This window comes from Dasypus novemcinctus, chromosome 11 (assembly GCF_030445035.2).
Source record: "Dasypus novemcinctus isolate mDasNov1 chromosome 11, mDasNov1.1.hap2, whole genome shotgun sequence".
In the NCBI taxonomy this organism is placed as follows: domain Eukaryota; kingdom Metazoa; phylum Chordata; class Mammalia; order Cingulata; family Dasypodidae; genus Dasypus; species Dasypus novemcinctus.
The window spans coordinates 92,970,734-92,987,752 of record NC_080683.1 but is presented as its reverse complement, the minus strand read 5'-3'; the positions used below and the strand labels follow the sequence as shown (position 1 = coordinate 92,987,752).

The 17,019-nt window shown below is 39.4% G+C and overlaps 1 protein-coding gene across 1 annotated transcript in view; it reads left to right on the top strand.

Moving 5' to 3' along the window:
• The window catches only part of FRK (fyn related Src family tyrosine kinase), a 122,096-nt gene that overhangs the window by 87,516 nt on the left and 17,561 nt on the right, over positions 1 to 17,019 (top strand). Inside the window, exon 5 of the mRNA XM_004471210.5 lies at positions 8,513 to 8,671. Within this exon, the coding sequence (XP_004471267.1) occupies positions 8,513 to 8,671 (159 nt within the window). The remainder of the gene's footprint in view (positions 1 to 8,512; positions 8,672 to 17,019) is intronic.

Sequence of the window (17,019 nt, the reverse complement as noted above, 5' to 3'; positions counted from 1 at the left end):
GTTATTATCATCACTGTTATAATATCAAAGTTCAGTAGCTTGTAGGGCTGGGATTTGTACCCACATCTGTCATTCTTGCATCATACCCTATGAAAGTGACATTCTGTAAAAGTGCAGTGTTATTGTAATAGCCTCTTATAGCTACTTCAAATAAGATAGACTAATAACCATGGACTAAAAAGTGGTTCTCTGGAGACCTCCATTATGTACCTAACCCAGTATTCTTAGAGCTTGGAAAAACCTTCTGGCGACAGAACTTGAGCTCCTGGATACTGCTGGTAGCAAGCAGTTTAGTAAAGTAATACCATAGTTCCCAAATTGTGTGCCAGGGCGCCCTGGAGCACCACCCTGAGTTCATAGGAGTGCCACAGCATACTTAAAGTTCCGAGTAAGCATCTTGAAAACTGCACTAGCTGCCAGCTTGAAGTCGTTCACAGTCTCAAGATCATGTTCCATGCCTTTTTAAAAAACAATTTATTGAAGTATATCACTCAATATATAAGTATATAATATATAAGTATATAATAATAGTTGTGAACTTACAAAACAGACAGACATATATATCATACAGGGCTCGCATATCTCACCCTACCACCAATACCTTGCATTGTTGTAAAACATTTTTAACTAATGATTAAAGAGCACCCTCAAAATATTATTACTAACAAAGTATTTTTCCCCAACCCACCCTATTATTATTATTTATTATTATTATTTTCATATGATTTATACATGAACATACATAAACAATAAGGGTATAGTAAAAGTTGTGAACTTACAAAGCAAACACGCATAACATCATACAGGGGTCCCACACCTCAACCCACCATCAATACCTTGTATTGTTGTGAGATATTTGCTACAAATTATGAAAGAATATTATTAAAATCTCACTACTAACTATAATCCTTTTGTTACATTTGGTGTACTTTCTCCCAACCCACACTATTATTATTTTTAAAATATATTTTATGGCAGAAGTTGTAAACGTAACAAAACAACCATATACACATGCAGAATTCCCAAACAACACCCCTCTATCAACACACCACACTCTGATGGAGCATTTGTTACAGATTATAAGATTATACCATCTGATTATTACCAGGTCCATAGCATACATTTGGTGTATTTTTTCCATACTCCCCCATTATCAACACAGTACAATTTTGGCATAGATGCACTAATGTTACGTTATTACTGTTAACCACAGTCCATAGGTCACTCTAGTTGTATTTTTCCCATGCTTCTTCATATTCCCACTACCATGTGACAGTGGTGTACATCTGCTCTAGTTCACAATGGACATTCCTGCATCTGTACCATCAGCCATAGTTCTCATCTTCCTCTGGGTTTACTGTGCTGTTCAGTCCCTAGATTATTCTCTAGCTTTCTGCCAGTTGGCATTTACATCCCTAGACTACCTTTTTTTGCCACTTCCCCATTTCTAAACTAGCTATTACTCACTATAATGTGTTACCATCAACTCTGTTCATTTCCACACTTCTACAGTAAAGCTAATTAAAACTTCTACATACATTAAACATCAGTAGTACATCTCAGTCCTCTTCTTATCTCCTTTAAGAATCCACCACCTACCACTAGATTTTGAAGATATTTTCCTGCAATTTCTTCTAGAAGCTTTATGGTTCTTGCTTTTATGTATAGGGTTTTGATCTATTTTGAGTTAATTTTTGGGTAAGGTGTGAGATAGGAGACTTCTTTTCTTCTTTTGGTTATGGATATCCAGTTCTTTCAGCACCATTTGCTGAATGGACTGTTCTGCCCAAACTGGGTCAATTTGACAGCTTATCAAAAATCTCTGGACCATAGATGTGAGGGTCTATTTCTGAACCATCAATTCAGTTCCATTGGTCTATACATGTTTTTATGCCAGTACCATGCTGTTTTTACCACTGTAGCTTGGTAATATGACTTAAAGTCCAGAAATGAGAGTCCTCCAACTTCACTTTCCCCTTTTAAGATGTTTTTGGCTATTCAGGGCCCCTTACCCTTCCAAATAAATTTGATAATCATTTTTTCCATTTATTTTAAAAATCCTGGTGGAATTTTTATTGAGATTGCTTTGAATCTGTATATCAATTTGAGTAGAACTGACATTTTAATGATAATTAGTCTTCTAATCTGTGAGCATGGAATGTTCTTCCTATTATTTTGTTTTTTAAAAATTTCTTTTAACAATGAGTTGTAGTTTTCTGAATATAAGTGCTTTACAACATTGATTACATTTCTTCCTGAATATTTGGGTTTTGTCTGTCATATTTTATTTTCACCAATCTTTTGACACTTTTAGTTATTTTTATTGATATAATCTTCATTTCTAGACTTTCTTCCAGGCCTCTCTCTCCTGTCTTTTCTTTTCAGGCTGAAGCACACCCTTTAATATTTTATGCAAAGCCAGTCTCTTGGTTACAAACTCTCTCAGTTTCTGTTTATCTGTGAATAGTCTAAACTTGCCCACATTTTTGAAGGACAACCTTGCTGGATTTAAGACTCTTGACTGGAATCTTTTCTCTTGCAGTATCTTAAATATATCATACCACTATCTTTTTGCTTCCATGGTTTCTGATGAGAAATTGGCACTTAATCTTATTGGGTATCCCTTATATGTTATGCACTGCTTTTTTCTTGCTGCTTTTGGAATTCTCTTTGTCTTTGGCATTTGACATTCTGATTAATATATGTCTTGAAGTTGGTCTATTTGGATTTATTTGGAATGGAGTATGTTGTGCTTCTTGGACATGGAAATCTATGTCCTTCCAATAGGGTTGGAAAAATTTCCACCATTATTTCTTCAAATATTCCTTCTGTCTTTTTTCCCTTCTCTTCTCCTGCTTGAGTAGCCATGGAATGTATGTTTGCATGTCTCTTGCTGTCTATTAGTTCCTTGAGACCTTGTTCAATTTTTCCCATTCTTTACTTTATTTATTCTTTTGTATGTTAGCTTTCAGAGGCCATTTCTTCAAGCTCACCAATCCTTTCTTCTGTTTCCTCAAATCTGCTATTATATGATTCCAATGTTTTTTGTTTATTTCCCCTATCCCCTTGTGGCTTGCTTGCTGTCTGCTCTCTGTGTCCATTTGCTGTGCTCTTCTGTGTTCTCGCTTGTCTCCCTTCTTTGTTGTGTTACGTTGCTGAGTCGGCGCTCTGTGGCACTTGTGGCCCAGGTGGCTCTCTGGAGCATGTGTGCAAGCCTGCATTCACAAGAGACCCCGGGACGCGAACCCAGGGCCTCCCATATGGTAGATGAGTGCCCAACTGATTGGGCCACAGCTGCTTCCCTCCAGTGTTTTTTTAAATTTCATTTATTGAGCCTTTAATTCTTATAAGATCTGCTATTTTTCTATGTATGCTTTCATATTCTTTGTGCTAATCCAATGTCTTCTTAAAATCCTTAATCTTTTTGGCCATCTCATTGAATTTATTAAGGAGATTTGTTTAAACATTTGTGGTTTGTTGTCTCTACTCCTTTTTTTTTTTTCAAAGATTTATTTATTTATTTATTTTTCTCCCTTTTCCCCCCCACCCTGGTTGTCTGTTCTCTGTGTCTACTTGCTGCGTCTTCTTTGTCCACTTCTGTTGTTGTCAGCAGCATGGGAATCTGTGTTTCTTTTTGTTGCGTCATCTTGTTGTGTCAGCTCTTCATGTGGATGGTGACATTCTTAGGCAAGCTGCACTTTCTTTCGCACTGGGCGGCTCTCCTTACTGGGCGCACTCCTTGCGCGTGGGGCTCCTCTACGTGGGGGACACCCCTGCGAGGCAGGGCACTCCTTGCGCACATCAGCACTGAGCATGGGCCAGCTCCACATGGGTCCAGGAGGCCCGGGGTTTGAACTGCAGACCTCCCATGTGGTAGACAGACACCCTAACCATGGGCCAGGTCTGCTGCCTCTACTCCTTTATGTCATCTGGAGGCTTATCTTGTTCCTTTACCTAGGCCATATCTTCCTGTTTCATGGTGTTGATTGTAATTTTTTGTTGCCTTGGCATCTGGCTTACTAGAGTATTTATTCTGGGTACCGTTTCTCTCTTTAGTTTAGGGCTTTCTTGCCCTTTCTCCCTTGCTAGTTTTATAGTAGGAGCCAAGGATGTAGTTGGTGCTGTAAGTATGGAGGCTCAAGCTGCCGTCATTACACCATGGACCAATGAAGCTTCTTCTAACTTTCTCCTTTGCCAGGGATAGGAGCCACAGCTGTGTGTAATAATCCAAGTTGTGCAGGCCTAGACTGTAGTTGCCCAGAGAGGCTGATGAAAGCTTCAAGCCCCTTTCTCTCCTGCCTGGGGCAGGAATGGAGCTGCAGATATGGACAGCAGTCTATGCCATGTGGGTCCAAGATGACCACAGTTGCCCCAGCAGACTTCTGATTATTCATTCTTTGCCAGCCAAATGTACCTGCAGTTACCTAGATAGGCTGGTGCAGGTTCCACTACCTTCCTCCCTGCTAGAGGTGGGGCTGAGACCTAGGCTAGGGCTGCAGGCCAGTCTGGGTGAAAGAAACCAGTCTCTACTGTCTCCATGGTTTTCATTCAGCCTGGCTTCCCCTCATGTTGGGAGCAGAGTCAAAATGGCAGCTACCGGCCTTTTCCTGAGTTGGAAAGTTTCAAAATTTAGCTGTTGTTAGGGTTATACTTTAGCCAGCTGAATTTACTAATCAGTAACTGAAATTGGTGGCCAACCGTCTCTTCCTTCCCTGTTTTTGGGAAACAGAATTTCCATTCCAGCTACAGAACAACTCCTGGAGCAGTTGGGTTGCCAAAGTAGCATGATCACCGGCCTCTGCGGTGTGGCCTGTCTTTTCCCAGAAAGACTGGCGCAGGTCCCCTCAGCTTTCTCCCTGCCAGAGGTGGGGCTGGGGTTTAAGCTAGAGCTGCAATCTGACCTGGATGGAAAGAAGCTGGTCCCCACCAGCACTGTGATTTCAGTCTGACCCACTTCCCCTGGTGCAAGGAGTTAGATGGTGGCTACTGGCCTCTTTTTGACTTGGACAGTTTCAAACTTTAGCTGTTCTTAGAATTATACTTTAGCCAACTGAATTTACTAATCAATAGCTAAAGCTGGTGCCCAAACATCTCTTCCTCCTCTGTTTTTGGGAAGTCGAGCTTCCAATTCCAGCCATGGAACAGCTCCCGAGGTAGCTTGTGCCTCCAGTGGAGGATGGGCACCAGCCTCCATGACGTGGAGCGCTCTACGTACTAATCTTCTCTGTAGATGGTCAATCTCCTCCTTCCATTCCTTCAAGGATGTTGCAGGATGATCTTCTGGTGTCCTGGAGCCTCCAAACAGGTGCTTTAGATAGTTCTGGGTGATTGCTAACTGCCCTATAGCATGAGTTGACTCTAGGAGCTCCTTACTCTGCCGCCATCTTACTGGTTGTCTGCATTCCTTTTAATGACATCCTACTTTTGTGAAGTGGGTTTTTGGATCAAAAGCAAGTTCTTTACCAAAATCAGTGTGGAACAGGAAATGAGCAGTGTTTAATCTGACTCCATGATGTGAGAAGTTGTAAGTGACTGATAGGTATGTATATCTCTTTAGCAAGTAATGTAATTGTGATTAAGAATGAAACAAGAAAATATTTTTCTTTCAATTTATTTATATTGCTTTTTCAATTGGCTGTTAAGTTATTAGGATGCAAATACTTATTAAGTTATTTAGATCTAACCATTAAATAAACAAAACTGTGAGGTATTCATTTTGTCCTGGGGGCATCAAAAAAAACTTACAGGACACTGAGGGTGCCATAAATTGAGAAAGTGTGGGTCTCTGGTGTAAGGGTTAAGAGCATAAAGTTTGGCATAACATAAACCCAAGTTCAAGTTTGGCTCTTTTCTCTGTGACTTTGGATAATTTATGAAAATTTATGAATCTCCTTATTTGAAAATGGGAGTTATAATAGTTGCTTCTTCATCTAGTTTTATGAGCACAAATTGAGCCAGTGTGCATACGACATACATAGTAAGTCCTTTGCAAAGTTAGCTTCGGTGGGGGTGACTGACCAATGCAGTCCACTGATGCGAAACTCACCAGCATAGGAGTTCAACTGCAGAGAAGTACTTTTAAGTGGTCAGATGCCATGTATGAACTTCAGGTAAAGATGACATTCCCCATCACCTGAGGTTATCACGATCACTGTGTGTATATGTTTTTAAATCTTAATATTGTTGTGACAATCAAGATGAAACTTTATTATCCAACCTAATCATTTGTTTCCAAAAGGAGACAGCTAGCTATCTACCTTAATATTTTTCTCTAAGAAAGACCTTCTGGAGGTCCAAAGAATGAAAAATCAGATTTCTTATATTAAAAAACAAGCCACTATAGTTTTCTCTCTAACAGGAATAAATATTTTTGATTTACAGTGTAATAACAGCAAACAGCTTTGATGATTGTTTAAATGTCTTCACTGTGGCCATTAATCAATCATAGCAGCTATTTATTGCTTAGCAGACTACTATGCAATAAAGATGAGCCTGAAATAAACTCTCACAGCAGCTTTGACAGACAAAAATTAATATTTAATGTTGCATTACTAGCTGGGTTGAGACTGGGTCTCCTGTGCTCTGCAGGTGGTCAGCTGTAGCCATAAGAGCCTTAAAGATATATTCTGAGCAGCCTTCACCCACAGTAGCTCCTGATGCTCCATGACTTCAGCTCTTGAGGATCATCTCATTTGTGAATTAATTACGTGTCCTACAGTCTATGGATTTAATCGCCACCCAAAACAGTAATATAGAAATATACTGTATATATAAATTGTCTGAATGATGATGACACAGCCATCACAGGACGTTTCATGAATCAGTTTCTTTTTTTGGTGTGTGTGTGTGTGTGTGTGTACTATATCCTTATTATCCATATTTGACAATAAGCTAAACTACTTATAACAAACATGAACAAAGTTGCTTATTATGGTTTAGGAGTTTCTTTTTTTCTCATTCCATTTTGCTACTATGATTTAAATTTAATCCCATTTGATTATGTTGTAGAGATGAAATTGAGGGAGCTCAGAAAAATGTGATGGAAGAGAAGGTAGAGATATGCCCTTAATCTCCCTTATTAAGTCCTTTTTCCTTCCCCTTCACAGCCTATGATAAAATACAGTTGGTGTGTTTGATTTTACCCACAGTATATAAGTCAATAACAAAAAAATAGTAGTCAACAAACATTTAATATTCATGTGCTAGACATTGCTCTAATCCTGGTAATGGCTTTATAATGTTAGTGGGATAATTGGCCACATTTTATAGGTGAAGTTCAGGGAGGTCTGTTAACTACTCAAGATCACACAGCAAGCTAGTGGCCAAGCTGGGTTCATCCTGATTGAACCTGGATTCTGAACTTCTAAATTCTCAGAGGGCAGACCAAAAGGCAGACTGCCTATGTAAGCTTTATGTGAAATAATCTGGGAGTCACCTATAACTTTTTAACCCTAAAGTCACAAGTTTTACCTTAGAATGACAGCGCTTTCCCTTGCTTGGGCTCAAATATCCATTGAGAAGTCTTCGAGATGGGGAGGTAGGTATATGGAGAGTCTCTTTGACCATCAGTGGAAACGATATTTGCACAATCCATAGTGAATGCTAAATGGGAAATGACAGTATTCCTTCAATTACAATAAAATGTTTGAAATATCATATTGTAAAAGAAAGAAAAGATTTTATACTACCTAAGAAATGTAAAGCCCAGGGATCCTTCCTTCTCTTTATTTATTTATTTTTTTAGTCTTAACCAGTTGCCTGGTGAGTCAGAGTTGAGCCATTTGTGTACAATTGTAGGGGAGGCTTCAAAATAGGCCCAATACTGCATATTGTCTCCATTACCCTTTGGTCAGGTTATTAAGGCTCTAACTGCAGAAGAAGATAATACAGGAGAAAATATTGAGTTTCAGTTTCAGGTTAAACATATAAAACTGTTGGAAAAAATTGAAATTTTGGGAGTGGATCTTGAATATTTTTCTACCTGGCCTACATCCTATGTCTCTACAGAATTAAGAACATAAATGGAGTAGAATGTCATTGCTTTAGAATTGTTATCCAGCAGTTCATGCAGTGGGTACCAAGGACAGGGCAACTCTCACTCTTTCCTGGCTCTGGACCAAAAAGCTCTGGCCACAGTAATTAAGCTTTGTGTCCTCCCGTGTTCATGTTAATAGAGTGTCTTCGATCTGTGCTCCTAAGATGACTGCCTAGCTTTGTCAATTCCACTGCCAGTCTCTGCTTTCCTCTTCATTTTTCATATGGACCTGAATCAACCTTTCTTCACCTACAGGTCATAACACATAAACTGCACACCCTGATGTACTGGCACAGCCAGTTATTAGGCTGCTCTGGCTGAACTGATTCTCTTCTTTGATAACTCTGAAGATTTGTGACACTGATGCTCTTACTTTACAGACAGGCAGGAAGCAATCTTGGTGATTCCCACCAGGCGGCTGTGAGGATGGGAATGCCTCGATAACATAAAAGTGATTTGCCCCTCTTCTTGTTTCAGGTTCAATGGATCCAAATGACTTCCTGAGGGAGGCACAGATAATGAAGAGCCTAAGACACCCAAAGCTTATCCAGCTTTATGCTGTTTGCACTTTAGAAGATCCAATTTATATTATTACAGAGTTGATGAGATATGGAAGTCTGCAAGAATATCTCCAAAGTAAGCTGAAGACTTAATAAAAGGGGGAAAAAAGAGGAATTTAGTTTGGCTAGTCTTATAAATGTCAATTTAGCAAGCTTTCAATAACCCAAAGGATATTTACTATGTGTATATCTGTGAGAATGAATGTCTCAATGTTGAATGGCTCAACTACTCTTTAATAGGATATATACTTTGTTCTCAAGGGGAGGAAATATTTATAAAGTAAAAGAGCAAATTGCTTACAATAGACACATCAGAGTACTTAAATATAATGTGAGAAATTGAAATGTAGCTCTTCTGCATAAAGCTTTGTTTTCTATAATAGCAAGTTGAACATTAGCAGTCATGGACTACTACTTGCTATGGTCCAGAATTAGGGACCACGGGATATTTTGGGGGAAAAAATGGAGCAGAACCCTAGTATTTTTTCTTCTTCTGGTATTTCACAACATAGACATACTGGTTGATGTTTAAAGTACCTCCATTGCTAGGCAGCAGCATTAGAATTTTTCATGCTAAAAAGCAGAAATATATTATTATTTTATTCCTACATCTGTTTCCTGTAGTTAGGGACTTAAAGGTGCTGTGAAATTCTGGTGTTTGCTACAAATTAATAATTTAATAAACAACCATATAATAAACATTAAAATGATATGTTCAAAGAAGTTGAGGTCAAATACTGAAAAATAAATCTTTTCTATAATTTTTTAAATGTCAGAGTGCCATCGATAGAATGTATGGAGGTAAAGGGAGGTGAGAATAGTGGAACAAAGAATTCTGAAGGGTAAAAGTATTCTCTGATTTCAGGGTGATGTCTGATACTGTTAATATTAAATTGGAAAATGAGATAAAGAGAGAAAAACAAACAAACAAAGATCTATTAGATGTTGTTAAAAACAAAAATACACCTAGCTCCCTGGCATGGAGATATTTAAATTTAACAGCATCAGAATGTTTCCTGTAAAGATTAATGCCATAAAAGATAACCTCAGTCATGGACCCCTTTTGCGTTATTCCCAGGGGAGATCCTGGGTCATGTCTAACAAAAATTCCTTGTCAAGGTCACTCAGAACTCTCATACTCTTAAGTCTAAGAGTCAGTTCTCAGTCTTCAGACCAACTAGGCGCATTTGATTCAATGGATTATGTTTTAGTTTGCTAAAGCTGCTGGGAGCAAAATACCAGAAATGGGTTTGCTTCTGTAAAGTGAATTTATTAGGGTAAAAGCTTACAGTTCCAAGTTTGTGGAAATTGTTCAAATTAAGGCATCACCAGAGATGTCTTCTCACCAGAGGTCGACTGCGGTTGATCCTGGAGTTCTGCCACTTGCTAAGGCAAAATGGCACCTCTGCCAGTCTCCCTATGCCTTTTCCCAGCTCACTTTTTCTCCCAGTTTTGCTATGGGCAATCAAGCACCTGGCAGGGCTCTATCTCTTGAATTTTGAGCTGCTCTGTGGGTCTAGCTTCTTGGGGCCCTCTTTCCATGCCTCTGTGCTCTGCATATTCCAGTCTTGGGATTCCCAAAACTTCAAACTGTCATAGATCTTCCTGGAAGCACTTCCTTCACTTGACTTTCAAGACCCTTCATTCAGTGGCTTTTCCTCCTTCCTTCCTTGCTAGTTATTCTCAATAATGTGGTTGCCCTCATCTTCTAGCCCTCTCTGTCGCTTGGAGTTCCCCAGGACTCCTTTGCAGCATCACTTACTTCCTTGTGATTCTCACCCAGGCTTAGTGTTCAATACATTAATACATTGAAGATTTACCAAATTAATATAATTCAGACTCATATATCTAGCTGCCTTCTCAACTTCTCCACTGGAACATCTTATCATCTGGATAATGTAGATTTGCTACAAATAGTCATTAAATCCCAGAGGCTTAGTACAATAGGTGTTTATTAGTTGTTCATGCTACATGTGCAGTGGAGTTTGGCTGGTGGCTCTGCTATTTTGGTCACCATGGCAGAGAGAAGCAGATGTAGGTAACAATCCTGAAAGTTCTAGAGAGGAGGTAAAGTGTTTCTACTACATATGTCTATTAGATATCTAATAGACATATTCTCTTCTTTCTACTACATATGTCTATTAGATATCTCAAAATAACATATCCAAAACTGATCTCCTTGTATTCTCCTGCATAATCAACTTCTCCTGTGGTCTGTCCCTCTCTGTCAATGTCAATACTCAGGCCAAATACCTTGGAGTCGACTTTACTTCTAACCGATATCTAACCAACCAGGAAATCCTGCCAGCATGCATTCAAAATATATCCTGGATGTTACTCCTACTTAACATTCCCACCCTGGACCAAGCCAACACTAGCTCTCTCCTGGGTTGTGCAATAGCATCCTTATTGAGCTCCCTCTTTGAGTGCTTGTCTCCTTCAGTCTCTTCTCAACACAGTAGCTGGAGAGTTCCTAGTAAAATGAAAATCAGATCAAATCTGTTCTCAGCTGAAAACCTTTGGTGACTCCCGTTAGTTCCCAACTCTGTATAACCCATTAGTCTTGCGTGACCTAACTTCTCATTACCTCTCTGACCTCACTTCCCACAAATTTTCCCTCATTCACAGTGTCAGCCACACTGCTCTCCTTGATATTCTTCCTACCACCAAGCATGCTCTTGCCTCATGTCCTTTGCAATTGCTGTTTCTTCTGCATACCTCACTCCCTCACTTCCTGAGAGCCTTTACTCAGATGTTCCTGTCTTAGTGAAGCCTTCATTGGTTAGTCTCTAAAATCTAAAATTTATTCTCCTTTTATTGACCCTTCATATTCCTCTTCCCTCATCTTGTTTTCTCTCCTAAGTGTTAGTCATCTTATACTGTGTGACTTATTTATTTACCTGTTTTTAGTGTCTCCTAAAACCTAACTCCACAAGGACAGAGACTTTTCTTTGTTTCAGTGTTAGAACAGTGTCCGGCACATAGTAGATGTGGTGGATTGAAGCTGTATGTACCCCAGGAAAAACATGTTCTTAAATCTGATCCATTCCTGTGCATGTAAATCCATTGTAAATAGGACCTTTTGATAAAGCTACTTCAGTTAAGGTGTGACCCACCTCAGTTAGGATGGGTTTTAATCCTATTACTGGAGTCCTTTACAAACAGAATGAATATAGAGAAAGAAACCATGGAAGCAAGAAGTCCAAATCAAAGAAACGCCAAAGAGAAGGGAGAGACCAGCAGGTGCTACCATGTGCCTTGCCATGTGACAGAGGAGTCAAGGATGACCAGCAGCCAGTCTTTGAGAAGAAAGTATTGCCTTGTTGCACTGATTTGAACATTTTCCCAGATTCTAACCATAAGTGAATAAATTCCTGTTGTTTAAGCTGAACCATTTCATAGTATTTGCTTTAAGCAGCCTAGGAAACTGAAACCACAGGTGTACACTGAATATGTGTTGAATGAATACATGAAAGAATAGATTAAGTAATTAAGTAAGGACCATCCCAACCTAATGAGACTGGAAGTTGGAGTGGAGCTTGTTTTGAGACTCTTGGCACCAGTCTTGAGAAGACCCACTTAGCAATTTGCAAACTCCTTTGGTTTTCTGTGACTTATTGATGGTGTGGCTTACCGAAGGCTAATATAAACACTGTCATACCCTGGGTTGGACATCAGGGTTAAATTTATCAAGGCCTGCATTGCCAGGACACTTAGCTGTCAGGGGAGGTAATAAAGATAAGCTCTTAGAGACAAACCCTTCCTAATCAAGAGGGTTTACATTCAACAAAGTATCTTTAAATGAGTCTGCCACTCTTAGCCCATTCTAGGAAATACTATTAAGCTGAAAGACTCTTGAGTGATGGAAGATAATTGAAAATATCTTCTTGCTGCAGATGTAAATTGTCACAGGTTTGTGAATAATTATATCAGTTTTGATATACAGCGATTATATTAGAAATGTATTCTGAGGTTTACATAGGTAGTTCCTGGGCCACTGCACCCTTTAGGATAGGAAATATTACTCAATTTCCTTCAGAATTGTACCTGCCAGTGAAAACCTTTTTATATTCACTGTAGTTGGATTAGGTGTATTTTATAATTGAAATAACATACATATTTTTCTGTAGAGCTGCCCAAGCCAGCGGGGGCGAGTCCAGGGACCTGTGGGAAGAAGCAGGGTGGGGCAGGAGTCGAGAGAAGAATGGAGGCAAGACAAGGTTCTGATCAAGCCTCATTTATTGGGGGTAGAATATGGGAATATATAGAGAGGGAAAGGAATGTGTACATAGGTGATAGGCTGGTCTTGTGGGTGGCAGACGTCCAAGGAGGGGGTTGGCCGACAGTTCACACCAGGTCTGCGGAGTTTCGCGCCTTGCGCATGCATATTGCTGTGGTCACCTGAGTAGTGGCAGGAGGGGGAGAACAAAGAAGCAGGGAGGAGAAGAATAAGGAAATGACAGGGCAGATTTGTGAACTCCACCATGTTGTGAGAGGCTGTAAACAGACCTCACAGCGGGTGGCTCCCCACAGGTCCCCCTTCTCTGTTTAATGTGTTATGAATTGAAGAAAGGAACAGCCGGCGATGGCTCATGATAGAGCAGGGCTTATTTTCAGTAGTGGCATGTGGCTGCAAGGTGCTCCCGTGCTGAAAGGGGGGCTGTGCCTGTCTTAGGTCGGTGCTGCACTCGGTAAGCGATTCGTCTTACCCGGCATGTGATCAGTCTTACCCGTCATTGGGAATCATGGCAGCAAAAGGCCACGTCCCTGTCTTAGGTTGACTGATGGGTCAGCCCAGTTGCCTGTCATTGGCTAACCAGTCCAGCACCTCAGCAACAAGTAAGCTATAGTGGGGAGCTCTACACCGCGTATGACATGCATGATGTACTGAGATTAGTGGTTGAGGTCACACCCGCCCTGGTCTTGTTTGGCCAGGGTACCCGCTGCTGGTACCGCGTATGACATGCATGATGTACTGAGATTAGTGGGTGAGGTCACACCCGCCCTGGTCTTGTTTGGCCAGGGCACCCGCTGCTGGTATGAGCCACTAAACTCCTCACAGAAGCTGTTTTCCTTGCCGAAGCTGTTCAGCGATATTAATTAAACAGAGAAGGGTTAGCTGCGATAGGGGCAGTTGTGACCGTGGGCAGGAAGAACAGGCAAGGAAACGCCATTAGGGTACAAGTTGGTGAAGGCAACATAAGAGATTTGCATTTTCAAAGGTTGGTTGTTTGTTCTTTGGTCCGGATAGGCTGGTATTGACGAACAGCAGCAAGAAACATCACGTGGGCAGAGATTTGCTTCATCCTTTCTTGGAGAAATTTAAGGAGGCAAGGTGCAAATGCACAGATTAAAAGAAGTGCGATTAGAGGGCTGAGGAGGGGACCTAGCCATGTTACGAGGGGGGAGGTGAGCCAGGCAGATGAGGAGGAGGTTGATTGGGAGGGCAATATTCCTTCCCGCAATTCTCGTAGTATCTTAACATTTTGCTCAACAATACCAGATTCATTTATGTAGTAGCAGCATTCCTCCTGAAGGAAAAGGCAGGTTCCTCCTTTTTAGCTGTAAGTTTAAGGCCCTACGGTTTTTTAAGGCTACTTGGGCGAGGGATGTTAGTTGCTGCTGCAGAGAGTCGAGAGACTGTGCACTGGATTCTAGGCTAATTTGTCGTTGTTGTTTAAAGTATTGCAAGCTGATGAGGCCATGACCAAGAGCACCACCTGCTGTGGCAGCTGCAGTGACTGAACCTGTGAGGCTAATTTTTTACCAATATAGGGAGGAAGGTAGCTCTCTTTGACACAGATGGGAATAGTAAAATTTTTAGTTTGCCTTCTCCATAGTATGTTAGTTGTGGGGTAATGGCTACTAGGATGCAAGGCCTCATTTTATAGAATAGAGCATTTTTGGGTTATAGTTAATTTTCCAACCACAAACACATAAGGATCTCTTACACATGCCTGAAGATGATAAATTTGATTTAAATGCAGATATTGACCATTCTTACTATTATTCCCAATCCATTCTATAGTAGGAGCTATTCCTAGAAAAACTTTCCACAAATTCTTTTGTTTATGTATAGATGTAATATTACACCATGGAGAAGGGATCCATTTCCCTTTCTGTTTCCAAATATAATTTTTAGTAAAAATTATTTTTGTCCTTTACTATTTAGACCATGCCAAATAAATCTGTCATTATATTCAATGGGACTCCCCATAGGGGCACTTTCCCACACTCTTCCATAGGAATCATTAAAAAATGACAGATCCTCTTCCTATATGGCACTCTTGCCATCCTTCTTTATCCCTACTGTCTTTTTGTGGACAATCATAAGTAGGATTTTTGGTCATGAATAAATTGGAAGAGGGAAATAAAGTCACAATAAACTGAGTATTACTATTTTTGAAGATAATTATGACCCGATTTTTAACCTACATACAGGAAGGATGATTACTAATGCATAAGGGTTGATAATCAAATGGTAATATGAGATTATCGATTCTTTTTCTTTATAGGGTTTAATTGGCAATCGATTATCAATTGGTTTAAGGAATATATGGGTTTTATTCAGATATATATGAAAGAATGGATTTTTCCAGGTTAACACTCTAAGTAATGGGGGGTTAGGTATATAGGCCTAATAAGTGTAATTACTGGCAGCTTCCTTATTACTTACGATCACCATCATCAGAAGTTGTAGAAGACTCCATCTCTTCATTCTGGGGTTTAATTCTTTTCGCAGATAACTAAATTTGTTCTCCATTTTCTGAAATGATAAGAGCATAGCCTCACCCCCTTACTTTAATCCTGCCTTTTTTCCTTTCATTGCTTAAAATATCTTTCTAGAATATTGGTTGATCTTCATTTCCTATGTCTACTGTAGATGTTTGACATTTTCTAAGTGACATTCCACAGATGTTAATGAATTATAAACATTAAGAAAATGTAAAGTAAATAAAGCTTTTGCTAATTAATCTTTTGGTGTCATAATACCATCATCTCCCCCTTTTTGTTTTAAAATCATAGTTTTTAGGGTATGATGGCTGCATTCAACTATGGCTTGACCTGTAGGATTATAAGGAATGCTGGTAACATGTTCAATACCATATTTTAAACAGAAAGATTCAAAGGATTTACTAATGTAAGAAGGTGCATTATCAGTTTTAATTTTCAGAGGCCATCTCCTTACAGCAAAAGCAGACCAGAGGTGTGAGTGAACGTGATGAAACTGTTCCCCACCTTGAGCAGTAGCCCACATAAAATGAGAATAAATGCCAATATAAACATGAACATATTGTAGTTTACCAAAGGATGGTATGTGAGTAACATCCATCTACCTTAATTGATTAGGAGTCAGACCTCTGGGATTAGTTCCAGCCTGAAAAGGCACCACTGTCAGTGGTCCACAAGTAGGACAAGTGTAAATAATTTCTCGTGCCTGTAGTCTTGTTAACTTTTGGTATTTATTTTGCAGGCCTTTAGCATTAATATGAGTTAAAGCATGGCAATCACGAGCACATTGTAAACACCCTACCAATAAATCAGCTCGAGCATTATTTGATGTCATAGGACCAGGCAAAGAGGCATGAGAGATATATGAATAATGTAAATAGGATGCTGTTTTAACCTGATGAGATGTTGCAGGTCAGTGAAAAGTTGAGATAACTCATCAGTAGCAAAGATATGAGCTGTTTTAATATGCTTGACAGTAAGACTTACATATTTAGAGTCAGAGACAATGTTCAAGGGCTCTTAAAACATTTGTAAGACTTTAATGACGGCTGAAAGCTTTGTGCATTGAGCAGACAAATAAGGAGTTTGTCAAGCCTGTTCTTTTTGAGAAGTAATGTATGCTGCTTTTCCATTACTATTACTATCAGTAAATACTGTACAAGATGGTTGGGCTAGGCACATAGCCTTGAAAAGCACTGCAAAAGTTTATTGTTGGGTTTTTTATAGATAGAGGAATGCAGCTGGCTTGATTTGTGTAAGAAGACACTAAAGAAAGTCTTAGCAAGTTTTAAAACAAAGTGATAACAATACAGCTGGACTTTAACTTTTTGCAACAAACTAGCAGTGTTTGGGATTGCTGCATACTATGTTGTTACTTTAATCTATGATAAGAGGTTGTTTCTGTGACACATACTCTTTTGTAATAATTAAAACCATGAATAACCACACTGTACTTCTCTTTACTATTATGCTGAAATATTGGTAACTTTATACACTTTTAAGCATTTATAGAAACCTTTTATTCATTCGACTTTAATTAATAGAGGGTTCAAGGGAAGAAAAACTTGTTAATTTTATAACACTGTAAAACACCTTTATTTAACTTATATTAAATGAACTTAATTATTTTATTCAATTTTTCCTTTAAGGTAAAAGAACAAATCTCTTATAATTAGTTTGGAATAAAAGGCC